The sequence below is a fragment of the Argiope bruennichi genome, chromosome 4 (genome assembly GCF_947563725.1).
Source record: "Argiope bruennichi chromosome 4, qqArgBrue1.1, whole genome shotgun sequence".
Taxonomy (NCBI): domain Eukaryota; kingdom Metazoa; phylum Arthropoda; class Arachnida; order Araneae; family Araneidae; genus Argiope; species Argiope bruennichi.
Genome location: NC_079154.1, coordinates 104,629,835 through 104,652,815, shown reverse-complemented (window position 1 = coordinate 104,652,815; position 22,981 = coordinate 104,629,835). Strand labels below are relative to the sequence as shown.

At 27.3% G+C, this 22,981-nt stretch overlaps 1 protein-coding gene across 2 annotated transcripts in view; it reads left to right on the top strand.

Moving 5' to 3' along the window:
• LOC129965744 (ankyrin repeat and fibronectin type-III domain-containing protein 1-like) overlaps positions 1-22,981 on the top strand; it is a 619,339-nt gene that overhangs the window by 127,260 nt on the left and 469,098 nt on the right. Inside the window, exon 1 of one of the 2 annotated variants that reach the window (XM_056079893.1) lies at positions 9,717-9,873. The exons of the other annotated variant lie outside the window; for it this stretch is intronic. Coding sequence (XP_055935868.1) covers positions 9,746-9,873 — 128 coding nt within the window. The 5' untranslated portion in view covers positions 9,717-9,745. Of the gene's footprint in view, positions 1-9,716; positions 9,874-22,981 lie in introns of those variants that run through there. 2 annotated transcript variants of the gene reach the window in all.

The window sequence follows — 22,981 nt, the reverse complement described above, 5'->3', positions numbered from 1 at the left end:
TGATAAAATTTGGTATGTGGTCTTCATAACAAATTGATAAATTTCTGTAACATTTTGATAAAAGCCGATTAAAAAAAATTATGGCTTTGCACACTTTTTGAGAGGCAGGAGAACAATATCTTTATATGGGTTTGGCTTAGTTATATTAACGTCCCCTTTGAAGCAACACTGGGGCTATTTTGGGATGGACCTCGTCATTTTGAACCGCTGTCAGATGACGAGGACGACACCTGAGCTGGCACTCCCCTCTCCACACCAGCGGGAAGACTTTTGGTCATGACGGATTTAACGTACAACAGACCCCCTTAAACGACGGTTTTTCGTTGGAATCGGGTCCCCAACTGAAACCCTCCGGTTCCGAAGCCGATACCTTACCACCAGGCCACCGCGGCCCATCTTTATATGGGAATATACCGGGAAGTAATGCTCACCCTTTTTTTAATCTGAATTTGAAACGTTACTACAACATAATCATATCATACTCTCCTAAAGAACTGAAAATACATTGATGACGTTATTTTAATTTTATTAGGAAACTTTAAAGACGAGTCAAAAATTCTTACTTATGTTTCTGACAGTAAAGTGTTCGATTTTTATCCATTATAATTACGTCAAATTTTACGAGTATGTACTCATCAAGATTTATAGTCAGATAAAAATTCCAAAAAATGATAAGGAATGATTCTTCTATTCATTATTAGCAATCAGTGTTAACAAGGAAGGAAAGGATCATTCCAGAATATTTCGTTCATCATCACCAGTTTAATATTCACGCTTTAAATCCTTACCTTTTGAAGAGTTAAAAAATAAATTTTAAACATTTGATTTGAATATTTGAATAGCGATTTCCAGTTTTCGCAACTTTTTAAGTTTTAATTGCGAATTACCCTGCGAGGAAATGCTAAAAAGCTTGCGAGGATTTAAAGAAGCATATTTTCGATCTAAGAAACGAGCCCAGAATAACGAGATGGAGGTTCATTATAGTTAATCTTTCGCATGAGAGGATATTTTTGTTGAAAGAAAAGGTAAATGGTTATAATTGCTTGACTTCCATTCATTCATTCAGTGACTTTTCGAGTAACAAAGAGTGCCTTGTTGAGAAAAGTAGGGCGATGCGCTTCATCTGAATATTGCTATCGAAAGAATAGTTTCTTAAAAGAAACGAATAAATTATCAAGGGCCTTCTGTTTCTGGTGCCATAACGGAGTAATTTAAATATTAAAATGTCAGTTTATCGCCGCATCTTCGGAACATGGATATGCTTTTTTTTTTTATTTTAGTGAAGAAAATTGGTGTAGGATTCTGTTTCCATAGGGGATGTTTAGATAACACCTGCTCTTTGGGAAGAGGCGATCGATAAGGGAAGCAAAGAAGTATCTAACGGAAAATATATATAAAAGCGAAGACAAAGACTTTTGACATTTCGAGACAGTATTTAAATTTATTTCAGAAATACATATGCTGTGGGCGTAAAGTTAGTAATTGAAGGTATAAAAAAATTTCTGGATTTTAGATTGAAAGTTTTTCATTATCATTTAAAAAATAAAATTGATTGAAAATCTTAATTATAGAAGTAAATTATAAAGTTGATTCAGATAAAGCGTAGACATTTAGAAAAATGGCTTTAAATTTCAAAACTGAATTTTTAAAATAATATTTCTAAAAAAAAAAAACTTTCAAAACTTTATTAGAATTTCTAGTCCAAATCACCGTGAATGATAATCGGGTTTGATTTATCTATTTTGTCTTCATTTAAATTCATTCATTACATTCATTCTTCGTTTAATGATTTTGGCATCACTTAATTTACTAAAAGAATGCCAGTTTAAAATATTGTCGTGTTTAATAAAAGCATTCCTTATCACAGAGTTTTTCTAAATGTATAATGACTTATTTGATTTAATAAACTGTAAGAAAGAAAATATTCCTTTTTACTGAATCGTATGAAGACTATTAAAATAATCAAACTAATTATATATTTTGTTGCGCAAGGTTATAAAAATAAACATTGTTATAAAATTAAAAACTCTTTTTGTAAAGTTTTTAGAAATGAATGAAAAAAATGAAGCAGAAGTAAAAAATTATATCACAGTAAAACTAATTTATGTTTTAAATTAATGTATGGTAGGCTTTAAATATAATTAAAAACAGTAATATTTCTATCATTTTTTAATTAATTAAAAATCTAATATTTTTAGAAAATTTCTTATCGAAGGTCTATTACCAAAGAAGTAACTACGTTCCACATTTTCTGCTCCTAGGTTGAACTGGTCTATTATCTAGAGTAATAATAATTATTGAGTCATATATGTCACATCCCACAATTTACCTACAGTATGTCTGTCTATGTCGATACTGGTTCGTCCAGTGGTCGGCCTGTACACAAGAATTATGTCCGTTTATAAACATTGCCATGTTAAAAATTATGGCCCTAAGAAATTATAATCAACTATCATAAGCCTAAGATAGTATTCTTTCTCTCGAGTTTCACTCATATAGTTTATTTCCTATTTTTCGTTTGCATTTTAAAAGTTAATTTTTTGGTCGAATTAAAAAAAAAATGTTTAAGATCTTCAATTACGAGGATAAAATCAGGAATCAATTGTATCTAATTCGTTTATTGTAGACTAGAAGTGAAATGTACTTTGTCGTATTTATGTGCAAAAAGATATATTTGCTGTTGAATAATTTCATTCAATTTGTAAACGATATACACATTTGATGTGTGGCTGATATATTCAATTTAATCGTTTTCCAATGTCGCTTTTGAATTATAGTGTACAAATATATATTTTTCAAAATGGGCTTTTATAGGATAGAAGGTAATTGAATCTCTCTGAACACTGCTAAATTTTCAGAAATTTGAAGATTCATTAAAATTATCAAATCAAATTTGCGAGCGATTGCAATCTTTTTTTTTTTTTGTACACGTCTATTACGAAACCAGCAGGAGTTATTTCAAATCTTACTTATATACTATTTAATAAAAGTATTATATCTTCCAGTATAAAATTGGGAATTCCATAAGTGACACGATTATTATTTATATACAGAAAAAAGTTGCGTGTTTCATAAAATAATGCGGTAAACCGTTATTTGTGTAATTATTTTATGCCCTGGCAAACTGTACTTAAGAAATATTGATATATAGCACGAATCTAGAGATTTTTTTGAATCTTACATGCAATGATTAGCGATTAATCACGTTATTGTAATACACAAGTACCAGAAAATCGATTACAAATTTTACACACTTTTTTCCGACCATTGAAGCTAAATCTGATATATAATTATAACTGTAACTACAAAATCACATCCAAATTTCATTAATTTAAAACATTGCGTTTTTCAGTTATTGTGCGTATTCTAAGTACTGATTTTCTGCATTTATAATGAAAGTTCTTTTTAATTCATGTTGCTGTTTCTAGAATTTTAAGCCGCGTTGATATTCTTATTATTACATTTACCAATACGGTAATGGTGCTTTGTGTGGGCTTTTATTGTCGTTCACTACATGTGAGAAAAAACGAGATTAAAATTAATTCTAAAAAAAGATCAGTTTTAATAAATCCTCCTTGATAAATCTGATAAAATTTTATTATATCCATTAAATATTATAAATATAAGGAAAAATCCTAAAATTTTTTATGAAAAAACTTTTAATGTACAACAGAAAAGAGCATACAATTAAGAGATAGATCACTTAAACTATAAACAGATCAAGTACAAAGCTCTTAAGATAACAGGATTTTAAAATCAATTGCAACTGAAAATCAAATCACATATTAAAAATTCAACATATTTAAATACATCCATTATTCTAGAGAGACAGTTGGTTGCCAATAGCAACTAATTTTTAATAAAAGTTAAAATTTTAATTATCTTCTTAATTTCCTCTCATTTGCAGACATTTAATGAATGAAATGGAAAAAATAAAACTACAATTTGAAACTTGCGACGACAGTTAATTGGAGAAATTATCTGATGTAATTTGAAATTTAGAGCAGATGGCAAAAGATGCAGTTTTCAATATCTAATCTTTTAAGTCTGAATCTCTAATCTAATCTATAATCTATTATCGCTACTTTATACAAGTTTCTCTAAACTGAAAAAATATCTTGTTCAGAGTCCACGCCTTTACTGAAAATGAATCAATGCCCCCTGAGCATCTTAAAAAAATCCTGTGAGCAAAACATGTTTCACGCACAATGTAATAAAACAGTATTGTTATAAAAAATCTGTCCCATGAGTTATAATATAAATTTAATAACGGGTAACTATGCCTCATTTCCCAAGAAAATACGGAATTACAATTAGCAAAAATGTCAACAACCTAAAAGTAGGCAAATCTTTAATAAACAACTGCACAGCGCAAAGAACTTATAGAGAATGTCTGAGATCAACACTGAGAGCAAAACATTCGCTCCCCTACTCTTTCTTGTGTGTTTGTTTCTACTTTTATAGCTTTCATGACAGGGTATGGAGCGATCTAGAAGAATCCTGTATCTTGACTCCCTATAAAAATATCACTAAAATTTCCACATATTCGGGAGAATTCATTTTTCTCGCCAAAAAAAAATATATATATCAATGTCATGTCTCTAAATACTTGTCAAGATTTTCGCTAAAACCATAAATTACAGACCAAGCATTTATTTAGTAGACGTTAGACATATATACAAAACTAATATTTGACGATTTGATTCTCTACTTTGCATTCAAATTAACTGCGCAGAGAAGCATTATTATAGATTCGTAACACTACGGACACTTTTTTTTTTGTCTTCTCAGAAGATACGATATTTTTCTATTTCGCTGTTCTAATCAGTGTGAACATTGTCTGCTTGATGTTCTCTTATTTATACTCAGTTGAAAAAGCAAAAATTTGAGATTTTTATTTAACCGAAAAAAGTAAATAGTCAATTATGTTTTTTTTTTTTTTTTTTTTGCTCTAGTAAACGTTATTAAATGAATAAATTTCTCAAAAATCTTGATTTAATGTCCAAAGATGGGCCTATTTCAGCTGATAAATGTTTTGCCATATTTTGCTACGTGGTTTAGAAATTAATAATATTGGTTCTCAAAACGGGGTTATTATTTGAAACTTTATAACATTACCTACTGAGATAAAATAAAAGCCATGATTCTTGTTCTGTAAATATTACAAACTAGCCGCCTTTGGCAACCAGCCGGATCGCCAATCTTAATGTTCGTTAAAATTTTAATAATTAAATATTTTATGCAATTCCAACTTTAATAGATTCTTCAGCAAAATATTTTAAAACTTCAAAATTTGATAGTCATATAATTCACTCATAATATTATAAAGGCCTTCAGTCATAACGTGATATGTATCTCTCTAATTTTCTGTTACCCCTCGTAGAATTTATGCTTTAAATTAAAGTGTAAATGATTAATCTGCAATTAATATAATAATATTTTTTACTGAAACAAAGCATTTTTTTTAATAATATGATTACTGATAATAGAGTCACTGAGCGTTTAAACTTTATGGGCACTAAAGAATATCTTTCTTAATTTATGTAATATCTCAAGAATTTGTCAACCAAATTTTCTCAGATTCATCATGAACAGATCGATTAATGAACAATGTTTCATTTTAAATGCATTAAACACTAAGAAAATAAAATGAATCGTTTAAAATAAACGGTTGAAAACAGGTTTAAAAAAACTACTTAAAAAACGATGTACTTAAAACTATAAGCATATACAAAAAAATATATAACTAACATAAATACAATTTAATTACAAAAGTACACAACTAACCTAAAAATAATTTAAATCATTGAAAACAGGTTAAAAAAAACTGCTTAAAAAACGATGTACTTAAAACTATAAGTATATACAAAAAATATATAACTAACATAAATACAATTTACTTACAAAAGCATTCAACTAACCTAAAAATAATTTAAATCATCCGTTGAAAGTGATTGTCATGACAACAATCAGAACAATGCGCATGCGTGAATTTTCTTCGCCAGTTAGGTAACGCAAATGCGCGAATTTTTCTACGCCAGTTGGGGTAACGCTAGGCAGATTATACATTTTTAATTTCCTTTATTCTGTGTTATTTTAATTCAAAAGTACTTCAGAATGAATCTGAAACATGGATTAATTAACAATGTTTAATTTTAAATGCATAAAACATTAAGAAAATAAACAGAATCGTTTAAAACAATCCGCCGAAAAATATTAACCCTAGCCTCATTACTGTTGGGAGAAAAAAGAAATGGAAGCCTTACTCATTTGGCGGTGGGGGAAATGGAAGATTTTTTTTTTGGCGGAAAGGTTGGCGGTGGGGAAAATGGAAGATTTTTTTGGCGGGAAAGTTAGTTTTTAATTAATAATTAAAATTTCAAAAAAAGGGACCCCAGGTGCACATTCCCGACCTCTAAGTTATACATGCACCAAATTTGATAGCTGTATGTCAAATGACCAGGCCTGTAGAGCGCCAACACACACACACATTGAGCTTTATTATAAGTATAGATAAAAAGAGGGCATAGGACGATCTTAAAAATGCTTGAAATAGTATAGTTTGTAAAAACATCCATAGCAGAGTATTTCATTTTTGAAATCTATTAATCGACATCATTTTTTTTTTTAAATTTGAGGCCGTCCCTCAAATGTGGTCTTCGAAGAGGCATTTCCTTTAATTAAAAATTAATTGAGATTTTAGCGTTTTTTCACAATAATTCGCGGAAGCATCACTACATGTATAAGAATTTTGCATCATTTTATTTTTTGAAATTTATGTCTTTAATTATACCTATTTAATTGCCGTGGATTTTTTTTTTTTGAATTTTGACAATTTTTATAAATATTTCTATCATAACTTTCAATTATAAATTTCATTGTTGCAATGCAATTCAGACTGTTTTCCTTTTTTCATCAAATATTTGATGATTTTATTTTATTCCCTCATTGAAAGCATGGAAGAATTTTTTGTTTCAAACTAGCTAATTGCCTGCAAAGTTTATATGAGAAATAAAAAAAGTGAAATATCATTTCCGCAAGAGATTACTAGCATTTTGAAATAGAGTACCTAGACATTTACCGTTCTAATCACACTAAGTTGTCATGTGTCAAGTACTATGATGTCGACTCCATAGGGAAGATTCTTGCAAGCAATAAATAGATCAGGTGTAAAATCATTAAACAGCTTTACTATCAGCCACCATTTGATGCTTAAAAATTCTTTGTTGTGGGAATCATGAGCATCAAACCATGCATTAAGAATATAATTGAAATTAAACACAACCATTAGTCTAGACAAACTAGCTGATCGCCAAAGTCGACTAGTGGGCGATAAAAGTAAAATAAGAAGCCATGCTGCATATAATTATAACACAACCATCAGTCTAGATAAACTAGCTGATCGCCAAAGTCGAATAGTGAGCGATAAGAATAAAATAAGAAGCCATGCTGCATATAACACAACCATTAGTCTAGATAAACTAGTTGATCGCCAAAGTCGACTAATGGGCGATAAAAGTAAAATAAGAAGCCATGCTGCATATAATTATAACACAGCCATCAGTCTAGATAAACTAGCTGATCGCCAAAGTCGAATAGTGAGCGATAAGAATAAAATAAGAAGCCATGCTGCATATAACACAACCATTAGTCTAGATTAACTAATTGATCGCCAAAGTCGACTAGTGGGCGATAAAAGTAAAATAAGAAGCCATGCTGCATATAATTATAACACAGCCATCAGTCTAGATAAACTAGCTGATCGCCAAAGTCGAATAGTGGGCGATAAAAGTAAAATAAGAAGCCATGCTGCATATAATACTTTGTATGAAATTCTGTCTTAATTTCTTGAAAAATTACTATTGCTTTCTAAATTACATTTGATCTCCTGGAGCAATAATAAATTCTTAATTTCTCAAGAAATTCTCTTCAACTTTGTGTACAATTCAACACTCCGTTGAAATTATTTTGCTTAATTCCTGTTAAATCAGTTTTGGATTATTACAGCAAGCAAACTTTCCAAATTAGAATATCCATTTTGTCCGTAAAAAACGATTATTCTCTAAATAAAAATGAAAATTACAGTATGAATATTTGTTTTCTTATTTTTCCATAGCCATCTATTATTTTACGATTCAGGATGCAAATGATAATATATTTACATAAATAATTCATTCTTATTTTATTTAAATTTCTGTAGAAAGTTAATTTCTATGAAAAGATTAATAAGGCAGAGAAAATTTATTTACTAAATATACCATATAGCATTAAAAAAATGAAAAATAACCACTCCTGGTTTTTAAATGACGACTTCTGATCTCAATGAAGGCTAATTAAATTTAATGAAGACTAATTAAATAAAGAAGAATTGAAAACTAAGTTGATTGTAAAAAGAATTTTACTTTGCAAGCGCTATTTGTTTATATTCGAAACTTTTGCAAAATTTCTGTTTAATACTTCATTATCAGCTACAACTCTTTCTAACATAAAGAAGAAAGCAGATGATTAATGTATTTCAACTACTGGGATCAACGACACGACAGACAATACTACTGTCATTTTTTTTTCTCGAAATCCAGTATTTATCTTTGAGAACAACGCACTCTTTCTTTTCTGTAAAAAAAGTGTGTGAAAATTCATTATTTAGATCTTTCCGCTGTATCAAACACAGGAAGAAGAAATTATTATTATTTTTTTTTCCTTCGCAAAGCCTCTCCGCTCATTTCGGTTCGAAGGAGTTTAAATATTTGCATTCCCTTCGCCACTCTTCATTCATCATGGAATAAAGAACCATCATCCGAACAGCGTGATTTTCCGCGCATGCGCCTCTGCTTCTGACAAATCGTCGACCGCTACTTACTCCTGTTGCTTCAGCCACTATCCCCACCACCCTTTTTACCCCGAAACCAATCACCGAGTGCGCATACCCCTCTCTTAGAAGGCTGAACTTCACCTCCAGAAGACAGTTGCCGAACTCGGATTTACTGGAACGCTGCTCCAGAAACCTTCATCACATTGAAGGATTTTAGAGATACTGCCATTCCGATAGCAGTAAATTCGGAGAAAGGAATTTTCACGCTTCGGAAAATATGATTTATGTTGCAAAGAGTTTCAAAATGATCAAAAGAAAGATAAAAGAATTTGTGGAAGAAGAAAACTATATTTGAGTGTGGCAATAAATACGCACATTTTTTGCAAACGATTTTTTTTTTCCTTTTATGTGAGCTTCATCGTAAAATTTTGGCAACTGATAATTTTCTCTTAGTGAGAATTTAGAATATCACAAGAAGATTTCTGCTTCACTTTAATTTGGAAAAATATTGCACAAGTTTCCGAGAATAATATCACATTATTTTAATAAACCGTTTGAAAAACTTTTTTTTTAATTAAAATCGTTAATAAAATTCTACGGAATTTGAGAACAAGCAATATTTATCTAAATACAACCTATATTTGCTTTATCTACATTCTTTGTTACTCAGCTTGGATAAATATTAATTTGATTTGCATGGAATATATTCTTAAAGATTTTAATAAGAAAATAAACGGAAATACCTATACGTACTGAAAATAAATGGCATTTTCTTCTTGTACTGGCAGTTAATGAAACCGAAGTTAACAAAGAAGATGATTTCAATGAAAATTATTTTCGAGCTTTGAAGTGTTGGATATCGTCTTCTTCCGCGTATTTTGAATCGAATTGTAGAAGTTCATTTTCACTGTAAAGAAGAAAAAAGCATTTTCAATGCGCGGTAGTTTAAAGAAGATGGCTTCCACTGCTTCAGATTCAGAGCAGGGCCATGTGTTATCAATGGACAAAGCGGCATTCATTCTCATCCGTATAAAGAAGGCTTTCCAAAAGAAAAAGAAAGGGTAAGTTAATCTTAATAAGTCATATGAGAAACTTCTTTGATTTTGATATCTTCTTAATGTGTAACGAATAAGTTCCTAACAAGCGTTTTAGATTTTGCTAGATTAGTTTTTTTTCCAGCACTTTTTGATTTATTTATGATAAAAAAAATTCATTATTTTTTTTAATTAAGCGAGATGGTCTTTTTTATTAATAAAAAGTAATTCTTTAAATGAATTTGAATGTAAATGAATGTATAAGCTCTTTTCTGATTAAAAGATTCTCTCATTGAATTTTCGATTTAGATAAACTTAAATTAATAAACTTCTTTGAGTCTAGTATTCTTAATATACATTGAATAGGTTCCTGACAAGAATTTCAGATTTTGTAAGATAAATTTCTCTTTAATCATTTTCGGATTTGAAAAATTATTTGTGACAAAAAATGTATTTTTTTTGAAAATTATATAACTTGCTTGTTTCTGCTAGTAAAAAATATATTTTTTAAAAGAATTTTTGAATTTTAATGTGATTTTATAAGCCGTTTTCTGATTGACTATATGCCCAAATGATCTTTTAATTTCGATAATTTTAAGCTGTTTTTAGCAAAAGGATTTTAAAATATCAATTTCTTCATCACAATTTGAAAAAGTTATTACAAAAATTTATGGTTATAAATGAAATTTTCTTTTATTGATATAATAGCTTGATAAAAGTAAACCCGTGAAGTCATAATTTAATTATTTGTAATCTAAGTGCTAAATAGATGATGGTTAAAAAAATGTCGATGTAGGTTCATAGATTTGCTCTTTTTTTTAATTTAAAAATTTGAAGGTTATTTCATTTTCTAAGCATTTATTTTCTGCCACTTGATATTTTTTCATAGGAAAACGATGATTTTTGACATACAATTAATCAAAATTCATCTACGGAATAAAAACGGTTAAAAAAAGAATAAAATTTAAATTTGATATAGTTTTTACTTTTACCGAACTTTTTCAAAACGAATGATATATAGTCTAAAACTTGAAATTACTGGAACAAATTTTTATAAAATTTATTTTATAATAAAATAATTTATTTGTATTGTTTTTTGTTTTTATAATTTTGTTTATTCATGTATTTTTACCCTGTCAGTTATGAGTATATCGCATTTTTCTGGTGTTTAAGAAGTAAGGAATTTCAAACATAAATTCTAACAGAAGATTTTATTATAAACCGTGTTTTATTTTTAATTAAATTTATCCATTGTTAATTTTCTCATCGTGATATCACTTAAGTATCGATATTAAAAAGTCGTTTGGCATAAAATTGAAATTAATATATATCTTTGCATAAATTTCTTATATCATTATAGAGCATAAAAGTTGATATTATAAGTAAGAACTATTAATGTTAATTTGGAAGATCCTGTATTTGAGTGATTAGAGTGCAATTCTTATTTTTTTATTTTCTGGCTTTTTCAATTGCTTAATTATTATGTATGATTACATATAACAAATTCGTTTGGTGAAATCGAAATGTTGACCAAAATTTTTTCAGTCAGAAATTATAAAATCCCAATTAAATAATCTTTAGTTTACTCTTTATTTCATTCTAAAATTATTGATTTAATTTATACCAGAATATTTATATGATCAATTTCATAGTTTTTAGAAAACACTTACATAAAAACTTATATCTATTCTTTTGGACTTTTATTATTTATATTACGACAAATTCAGTAATGCAAAGTTGATAATAGGAAAAATTGTTTCAAAGGTTTTTTAATGTAATACATTGTTTATGAGGAATGCAATTGCATTAAAACTTCATTATTAATTTGCATTAATAAATAAAGACATGTATTGAGGAAAACAAATCCCAATTATATATAACGATGAAATTGAATATATTTCTTTATAGTATTATAATTTTATTTTGGTATTTGATTTTATTGACTCTGTATTAATCATGGAATACTGTTAAGCATTTTTTTTTATTTTGCAACAAATAATTATTGATCAAGAAAATAGGATCACTAGCACTTTAGCATATTGGGAAATATTTGAAAACAAATTAGAATGAGAAAGTTTGAACGTTTAGAATCAGAATTTTTCTTATCTGAATTATTTTATATTAAATCAGCTCTATTTCCTTTAAAAATAAATTTTTGAATTATTATATAGTTTCAAGCACGTAGCTACAACATATAAGTTTTTTAAATAATTTGTGCAATAATTAAACATAGTTCTTTTTATGTAGGTCTTATTTTCTGCGTATACCGTATACATTTTCAACATATTATGATTTGAATATTTCGTCGATGAAATATTAAAATAATTAAGAAAACGCATAATTAGGGAATATACACATATATAATAATAGGGAAACATTAAATATAGTTTTCTTTATTCTAAATTATAGAATTACAAGAATTTTTAACACAAGCGGCGAAATCATATTTCCATAAAATTTTAACCTTCTTTAGAGAAACCTCTAACTTTCTCCTGATAGATAAATCAATCGGCTTTTCAACAGCTCCATATAAATATTGAATTTCCATTTGATATCGTTTACATTTAGAATAGTCCATCACCTGCGGCAGACTAAATAGTTTTGGCTTCTTATTCAATATTCAATTTTCCTCAGACAGTAAATCGAACATTCAGTTTAAATATAACATGCTTTCAATTTAAGAGACAATTTAGTTTGTGTAATCAAAAGACATCATTAAATGATTTTTTTGGAAAACTGATTTGTTTAATTCAGTAAATCTATAATTAAATCTTTGTAAATAGTTCTCGGTTTAGATTAACCATCCTGTTGCTTAACTGTAAAGTAATTAATGGGTTGTTGTCTCAATATTTCATCGACCAGAAATTTTATGTTTATATAAGATATTGCATGTTTATCATTAATATAATTATAAGAATTAGATTTGCAAATCTATTCATGAAATAATTAAAAACTTGATATTTCGAACTAAAGATAAGATATTTTGGGTATATAAGATTTATTATTAGATAATAAATCTTAGATAATAAATATATAAGATTTATTATTAGATAAAAGATATTTTAAACTGAGATTGTTTGTTATTGCACAGTCTTTGCTAAAATAAAAGGTCACAATTATGATAAAAATGTTACCTAAAATATTGAAGATTCATTATACATTCATTGAAATTATCAAGAACAATTTTCCAAATATCGCTTCTGAAATGTATTGAAGATTTACAAACTTTCATTAATTTCATTTCTTCATTTCATTAATTCTTCCATTTCATTTGCTTTAATTTTCAAAGGGTCCTGACATTTTAAAGATTCCTCAGGCTACCATAAATTAAATAAGACTTCACACATTATCAAAGAATGTGAGTTTAAAATACTCAAGGAAAATAGTGCTTATTGATTGATTGGATATAAAAGGGAAAACATTACAGAAATTTTAAATCGACAAGATCTTTTGTCTTTTGGGTCTTTGAAAATTTTTTGACTCAAGAATGGGATCAAGCCCAACCAGTATTAATTATAGACACCATTTTTATCTATTTCTTTTCTTTTAAAAAGTAGATGCTGTATGTGATTTTTTTAAACCCTCATTAGTTGTATTTTATTTAAATTTATTCTTGCATTATCTGTTTTGATGAATCTAAAACCCCTTACATATAGATAAATTTAATAGAACTTAGAATTCTGTGGTATTTGAATAGGACAACTTGAATCTTTCGCTTATTATAATTTTTTATGGTATTCCGGAGGACCTCAGCGTGAATTGCCTTAGCGTCAGCTGCCATTCCTCTATTTTGCCTTTTGGTGAGATGTTTTGTTATTTGATGGTGGTCAACATTTTTCTGATGAGTTTGATTTGAATGGGCTTGTGATTTCGCATTTCTTTCATTTTAAATCTCCTGTTTTAAAATTAAAAATGCAAATTGTTTCGAGCATTTGAGTAAGATTACATTTTTATTTATATTTAAATAACCGTATAGATAAAGATTTCAGATCTAAATTATCGTTAAAATTTTTGATGAAGAAAAATGGCGTTTTTTTTTTGAAGTATTGATGATAGAGATTTGATTGAAATATTGTAATTGAATGAAGAAGGTGTAGATAATTCTTTAATTAGCAAAAATGACTCCGTAACCCTCAGACAATTATTCCTTAAGCGAAAATCAAGGAATAAAATGACATTTAAAGAAAATCTCCGTTGGCAATTTACAGCAATTAATTGGAAGTCCTTAAAAAATTTGAGCAAAAAATAATTGCATATTTTTATTTGTTTCTAGCATTTCAAAATATTTAATGAAAAATATCTTCACGCTCATTTTGACAGCTGAAATTAAAACATTTCATTCGGCGAAAACGAATTTGAAGGACAGATTACAGAGCGCGTCGCATTTGATACAGAACCTAGTGTTGTGTAATACGAGAGAATGAAGACGTGCTAAATGTCACTCACCATGTGATGTTTAGATAACGATGTCAGTTATATCTGACTTTGAAAAGAAAAAAAACTCTTTTTATATTTTAAATTTTTGTTAGGTCCAGATGGTTTAAAGTGCAGACGTTCGTTATTAACTTTGTTGATATAGTTTAACAAATTATAACTTTGAGGAAGACATAAAGAAAATTAGATGGTGTTGAAAAAGGTCAACTCTTGCTTTATTTAGGTGACGTTCTTAGACTTTAGCTCTAATTATTTCATACTTAGAGTTTAATGTTACGCGATATCTTAAAATTTTTTTTTGAGATATTAAAATTGAAAGTAATGTGTGACTTTTCCGGATTCTATTATTAAATTGATTTCTGATGAAGAAAAAATATCAGTTTAGCAAGCACATTTATTTTTAAAATTTTAATTTTTCATAAATTATTTTTTTATTTTTTCGAGCAAATTAATTTCTCTGATAATTGGCAATAAAAGAGCTACCATGTAATTGAAGATCTGGCTCTTTCTTTAATTTTAATATTTACTTCTGTAGCGAAATCTTTGAAAATATCTGAAAATTCTAAAAAAAAAATATTAATTTTGACATTTAAGAAACATAATTGAACTCTTATATATGCTAATTCTTACTGTAATAATTTTTATGACATTGACAGAAAATAACAAAATTTGAACTCAACATTTGTATACAAAATGATGTTTATAATAACAAAAATTATATTAAAAATATCCAATTATTTACAATTTAAATTATTATTTACAATTCCAATTATATCCAATTATTTACACATCTTATAATTTTTTTCAGTTTTAAATTGGGATTATTAAGTTTTTCGATTTTTCCGTTGCGTGTCTTAAGATTTCCCTGCTTTTTTTCCCCCAATGTCCACAAAAATTCAGTTTAATGCTACAAAGAGGTCTTCAATTTTATTCTCAAGATCTATGTTCAGTACACATGTATCCTGAAGTCTTAAGTTAGTATCTGCAGAAAGTTCTTTTTGTCAAAATTATTACTTTTGCTAATCCACCGTCTCTTCAAAACATTACGTTTTTGAGCAACTTGAGTTCGTCTTGGCGGTAATATTTTCAGAAAAGAAAACTGAATAAAAATAGCAAAATATTAGAATTCAGAATTTTCTAAATGAAAACGAAAACTTCGTGTAAAATCCAATGTTGGTTTTGAAAAAAATCTTTTTCATGAAAATTTGTTTTGTAGTAATGAGAACTAGCAAAAAAGAAGAACATAAACAGAAACGATTTGAATAGTGAAATTTGAAGTTATTATTTCATCCATAGAATAAATTTATTAAAAATATTTTTAATTAATTAATTACAAGAATGGAAAAGTGCAGCAGAATGAAAATTAAACTGATTGCATCGTATTAAGCGCCAAATTTTGAGACAGATATAACTCTGAAAATTCAAATATATTTAAAACTATTTGTACATCATTTCTTAAATTTTGGAATAAGATTCCTTATTTCATATGTTTAAAAATATAAAAAAATAATTCGATATTTTAAACAAAATTATAGTACATTGTTGCTTAATCATTTGCATAAAAAGACAGAAAAGTATTAATAATTTCTGAGATATATTTAAAGCTAATTATGAATGCTGCTTAACAGTGTTCTTGTGCTTGTATAAAATGCATAGTTCGGATTTTTTTTTACTTGTAGCTATTTTATAACACAGTTTTGATTCTCTTTGTCTCTTTCTGTTCCCTAATTTTACAGAACAAAAAGATTACTTTTTCTCATCTTTTGAAATCCTATTTCTAGAATTTGTTTATTTTTATGTATAAAAGAATTAGCTGTTTTGATTTACCAAATCTGATTTTCACCTACTTCAGTTGATTGATTTACTCATTTTATATATATTAGAGGGAACTTAGAAATTTTTGCCTTAAAGATTATAAATTTAAAAATTATTTTAAAGGAAAAAATTCTCTAACCATTATTCGTCTTTTAATCATTTGCTGAAATTTTTTCATTTTTATTATTGAAAAGGTATTTCTATAATGGGATATGTTTTTAATGACAGTTATCTTTATAAATAAAGTACAATCATAACTTCGATTATCGAATTCGAATGAATCAATCTTAAATTTGTTTATTTTTACGATTGTAAATTTTTAGAAATAAACCATCATTGCAAGCAGATTATTTATTGAATTATAACTAAAAAAGTGTTTTTTTATATTTAAGACAATCTTATTATAAGTCTTTTAACGAAATGGTCTCAGAATAAATTGAATGGATACTAAATAACAATGTGTACGTCAATAAGTCACTGCCATACGATGTAAGCGACATCATATTTTAGAAAGGATAAAATGTTACTTCAAACAACTTAAAGGCTTTCTTCATCGAAGAAACGTCCATCTTTATTTTTTTTTCAGGACATAACTTTAAACTTGTAGTGTTAGGATTTAAGGATAAAACATAAGAACGATAATATTTCTAATTCCAAAGAGTTTTCTGTGAAGTGATTGTGTTTGATTTTCTTACATACATTATTTTAGTTTTTCAGTACTTGCTGTGAATAAAATCAGTTTTTTCCATCCTATTTTCGTATTTACTTATAATCATTAGAAGTTTAGAATAAATGTGTGAAGGTTGACGAAAATTCAAGATAATAGTTATATTTAAGTTGTTTAAGCCTTTGAGATCTTCTCAAATTTAATGATTGCATTAGAAGTAACTATTCTTTTACTACATTCTGATTACATTTAATTTTTAAATTATTACATGGTTCTATCATGTTCTGTCATCCAAATTCTAATAATAACACTGCTACAATATTTTCTATGTAACATGCTGAGTTCTTTTGAGAATTAATGTTTGAAAATGCTACATGAAACTCTGATTAAAGTTAAAATAATTTTTTCCTTTTAACTCTATTAGAAAATTCTAGAAATTTGATTTATAAAGTTTTATTATAAATGTGGACTCGATGTAGCTATTTTTTACCGAAACACCAAAGTTTTAACATTTAAAGTAAGGTTTTAGGGTTTAGGTAGCTAACAGATAAGAAAGAAAACTTGTAATTTAAAAAAAATTGCTAAAGCTTGTTCTTCGATGTTCTCATAACTCAAATTGAATACATAATATTTTTGTTATTTTAGAAACAATGCATAGGTAGAAAGGCGGAAATTGAAATTGAAAGTCAGTTTATTTTTGCTAAAAATTTATTAATTATTTATTTTGGTACGTAAAAAAACTATTAGAAAATGAGAAAAATAGAGAAAAAAAAAATAATTTTTTTTTACTGTATTTAAAACTGTATTTTATTTTTTTTACTGTATACTAAATTTGATTGGAACTTTCGTATGCTCACTTGTATTATTTTTTTGTTGAACTTTTGAGAAGCTGATTTTTTTTAAAGAAAAAAGAGCTTATTTTAATTAGTGAAAGCAAAATATTAATTATGAATTACAATTATTTCCAACATAAATAATGATTTTTTTTTCATTTTTACTAATTTTTTTTCAGAAATTTTTATTAAAATTATTCAGAATTATTATTTTTTGAAATATTTTTTGTTTTTATTAAAAAATAGTATTTTTTTATTACCTTCCTCTTTTTTTATTTTGGAAAAGCCATTTCAATTAAAAGCAACGAAACGTACCTTTTAAATTCTTTACTTGATATGAGAGTATTTATATTGATGAAGAAAGTGCTTTCCGTATTTATAATAAAAGGAATAGTTTTTTTTATTAGCTAGAAATCCTGTGGTATCAAAAATTCCATTATCTAAAAAATGAAGCGTTGCATCTGTTATTTAATTAAATTCATAAGCATATTCGGAGGATTGAGGAATACCCTTTTTTGAAAATGTAATTATTACATGAAATTATGTTTTATTTATTTTTTATTAAGAGAATATTGCTCAAATGAGCTTTTCTTCTTAACGGTTTAGCTTTTCACTTCCTGCTCTGAAAGCGTGCAGAAAAACGATCATTCGATCGTTAATGCTAGAGATAAATATTAATGGCCTTATTTGTAGCATATTCCATAAGAAATGCTCTACGTCTAAGTATTAAATTTTCAAAATAACTGCATGTTTTTCCTCATACATAAATAAAATAACTCAAAGGTTGAAGAGAGAAAGGAAGAGCATGAGAGAAACTTGATGGAATCTACGAAAATTATCGTAGGCAACCTACAGATATTTTTATAAATTTCAATCTAATATTTCACAGAATATCTGTCAAGAAGACATTGAGAAAAGTGCAAATTATTTTTACTTATTCATTTAATTTGGTATTTTATATTAAATTTAAAATAAAAGCCTATCAAGTAATCGTTATTTTTAAAATTAATATTCTGTACATTTATAATTGAAATCATTCACAACTATTTTCATAATTAAATTGCTACATCATTTGGTTTCTAGTAAAATGTTTTTTGGTCTAGACCCATCTTAAAGTACTCTTCTAAATAAAATTATTCAGAATATTTATTTATTTAACTGTGCTTTAATAAAATCTGCTGTATTACGAATAATAATAAATTATTAAGATCAATTTATACCATAGGCTTTACTGCGGTATTGTATCTAGAACATTGGAAATAAGGATATCTAAGAAATTGTTATTGGTTAGGTATCTAAGAAATAAATTTCTTAGATACCTAAGAAATAAATTTATATTGGTTTCGAAAACTTCTTCACTTTTTCAAATAAAACATTTTTGAAGTGAAAACGTTTTAATCATAAAAAATTAGGTTTCTAGTATTGTTTGAACTTTCCTTAACCTGAATAAAAGTTTTTGGAATATGCCTTTCTGCTTGTGGATACAAAATCTGAAAAAAGGAATTAAAGTTGAATAAATGAAATTATTTGTAATATACTTTAATCATTAAAATAAAATATTTATATCAAATTTTGGACAAAATTCGTCAAGATATAACCACATATTTTCATATGAATTTGATATTAAATAAGGCAATGAGCTAGATAGAGCAAAATTGTATTTCTATTTGTTCCTTTCTTTATTTATTAACTGGTCGCCTTTGGAGACGAGATATTTCGCTGGAAAATTAATATTTCCTAAATTTTTAATTAATTTTTTATGTAACTTAATCTCTTAATAATCTCGTCAACAAAATATTTTTGATTCAAATTTTGGAAGCTATATAATTCACACCACTATAGAACCGCCGTGGCCAGGTGGTAAGGTCTAAGGTTTTAGGTTTGAGACCCGATTCAACCGAAGAACCTTCGTGTCAGCTGGTCTGGTGCACGCAAAATCCGTCCGGGCCAAACGTCCTCCGGATGGCCTGGAGTGGTGAGGAAAGGGGGATGCCAGATCAGGTGTCGTCCTTGTCATCTGATCTCGGTTCAAAATGACGAGGTCCGTCCCAAATTAGCCCTAGTGTTGCTTTAAAACGGGACTTTAATATAATAACTAAACTAAACCCACTACCATAGAAGCCTTGTGCCGTTTTGTTTATTGTGCTACATATCTTTTTTACTTTCTATAAGCTCCATAAAATCAGAAATCTGAATTGAAATGAATTTGAATGAAATACGAAACTTCCTCCGCGCACACTCTCTTTCACACACACACGCACGGAAGCACGCACACACTTTCATCTTTATTATTATTATTATTATTAGAGATGAAATATAAAAAGAGAAAATTCTGTAATCACCAAATAAATCAATAAAATCTTCAATAATCGAGATTTTGATGAATTTCTACGTTTAAGATCTTCCGTTGTTCGAAAGAAATTTTCGGGGTTAAATCTGTATCTCTGAGCGTACAATAAGTTAAAGGAAATTATCAAATATAGGAGAATGAAAAAAAAAATGTATATTGTTCTTACTTCAGACTTGGAAGCAAGTCCTTTTAAAGACCACTTTTATGTTATCCGTGTTCAAACACGTGAGCATATTAAGTAAAAAGCGAGCGCATTTAGATAGATGAAATTCATTTATTTTATCATAAGAATTGTAAGATGTTCCAAAAGTTCGGACCAAATCCTCATAGTATTGTCTATTTGCATACCTTATTGTATGTATTATTTGCATGAATGTATACATACACCTGCAGCCGTGCGCGCGCACGTACACACACACACACACACACACACACACACACACACACACACACACACACACACACACACACACACACATTCTTCTGTGTTATTAGTAAAGATAATTTTAAAAAAATCTGAATTTAAGATCAGAATTACAGATTTATACCAAATTTTAAATAAAATTCATTAAAAGTTTAATTGTTTGTATTTCGGATCTTGGTATTTGAAAATTGCGACAAACCAGGGTCTTGAATTTCATTAAATTAAAACTGTAGATCCTTGGCAAATTTTATAAGTAATAACGCAATGCAGAGACGTTTGTATTGCATCTTAGACTTTTTCACATTGTAAGAGAGTGCTAAACACAAAGTTTACTATAGTGTGGATGACTTCAAAAATAAACAATGGGAGAAGAGTATTTCTCCTGTAGAAATCTTTGGAAAGAGCATATTCGATTCCTGGATTGATTGTTTGAATATTGAATTCATCAATAATATTATCTATCTATTTACTCTATACTACCAATTGTAAAAAATACTTGTGGCTATAATAAATTTATAAATTTTCATTTTCAATTTTTTTTTTCAAATTCAATATATACATTTTGAAAATAGAAGTTCTTAGATAATTTATTTTTCGCTCAATAGCAACAACTGTTCCTAATATTCTTTACTGGAGAAATGCCAAAAGTAGTTTCGAGGCGATCCAAACTATTAATTCTTAAAATGAATTCTCAGTTTTCACTTGTGGCCTCAAAGTAAAACCAATACTTGAAAATTGAAAATGTTGAGAAAAATAAATAAAGCATCTTTCCTTCCATAGTTAGAGAATCGCTTCGACTCTGAAGGTATTGATTTCTTGATAAGGTTTCCATTGTTTTCAACCGCACGTCTCGAGTCTGTTTTATTATTAACAAAATCGGAAGAGAGATAAGAAAATTGCAGTATGAAAAATAGAATATTAGTAAGAAAAGACAAGAAAATATTTGAGATAAACCAGATGCAGAATAGGAATATATTTTGTGAAAGTATGAATGTTTATATTAACCAAAATTTTAATAAGTCCTGAAGATCGATATGATATAGTATTTCGAGGTGAGTACAACATACTTTTTTCTAACATTTCCAAGTTTATCATCTCTAAAAACAAAGCAATATTTCAAAGTGTTACGCTAATCTTTCAACCATGAGGAAATCACAGACGAATGTTTTTGCGCTGTCTGCAGTCCATCAGAAAATAAACAACTAAGGCAGACAGTCTAAAAAATTCATTTAAAACCTTGAATTTCATGATTCACAAGCTTTTATAACTTAAATTTGGATTTAATTGAGTTATTACATTTTTAGCTTAGATGTTTGGAAAAGCAAGAGAAGTTTAGATTCAAAGATTTTATAGAGGAAATTATTGGTTTTCTTAAAAAAAAGCTGAGGCAGTTATTATCAATCATTTGTCATGGCTTATTGGAAATGAATCATATCAGATTTTTTTATTCAAAGGAAAAAAATATTAACACTAAAAGATGATAAAAATAAATTTTATCTTAATTGATTTGAAAAGAATACAATCAGTATTTATTGTAGTCTTTATTATAAATTATATGAACTGAATATTTACAAATTCTAAAATATTTTAATATTTTTCTAAATTTGAACAATTCAAAGAAGTTAAAAGGGTATTTAATATTTATTTTTAATATTTTTTTCATATTTAAAGGTGGTTTAAATAACGATTCCTTAAAAATTATCCAATAGTGTGTAAAATAAGATTTAATTTCTAGCATTGGCATAAAAAAATTCTGTACATGAATTTTTATATCAAATACTAAATTTTATATGATGCATTTCATACTGAATTTTTTAATGAATTTTGAAATTCAATCCAGAATACAAAAATTAACCTTTATATAATATTGTATATTTTTAACTATTAGTACTATGCAGCTTATGCAAATGTTTGTATTACGATTTAATTCCTAAAACAGATGTCATGAAAACTGAAATCTGTGCATTAATTATTTTGAACAAAACTGTTGTTTAATACTTTAATTTCAGAAGTAGATTTGAAACATCAATGTGATTTTTTTAAGTTTCTGTAGAATTTATAACAAGCTGATTAAAATCAGTAATGATTTTTATTATAATATATATATATATATATATACTTGACATTTACAAATTCTAATATTTTTTAATATTTTTCCTTATTTGACCAATTCAAAGAAACTAAACAAGCAGAATATTTTTTCAAATTTAAAGGGAAAAAATAACAATTCCTTAAAAATTATTCAAACATTTACACAATAAGATTTCATTTCTATAATAGACATAGAAAAGAATTGATTTCATACATAAATTTTTGGATTAAATACTAAATATTTATAGCACATTTGGTACGGAATTTTTTAATGAATTTCAAAACTAATCTTTGATATTATATTCTGCATTTTGTAAGCATTAGTGCTATGCAACTTATACAAATGTTTATCGTAAGATTTAGTACCTAAAATAGATATCATGAAATCCGAAATATATGCATTAATTAATTACTTAAAACAAAACCGTTATTTAATACATTAATTTCAGAAATGGAATTGAAACATAAAAAAGATTTTTTTTTACTTCTGTATCATTTATAGTGAACTGATTAAAATTAGT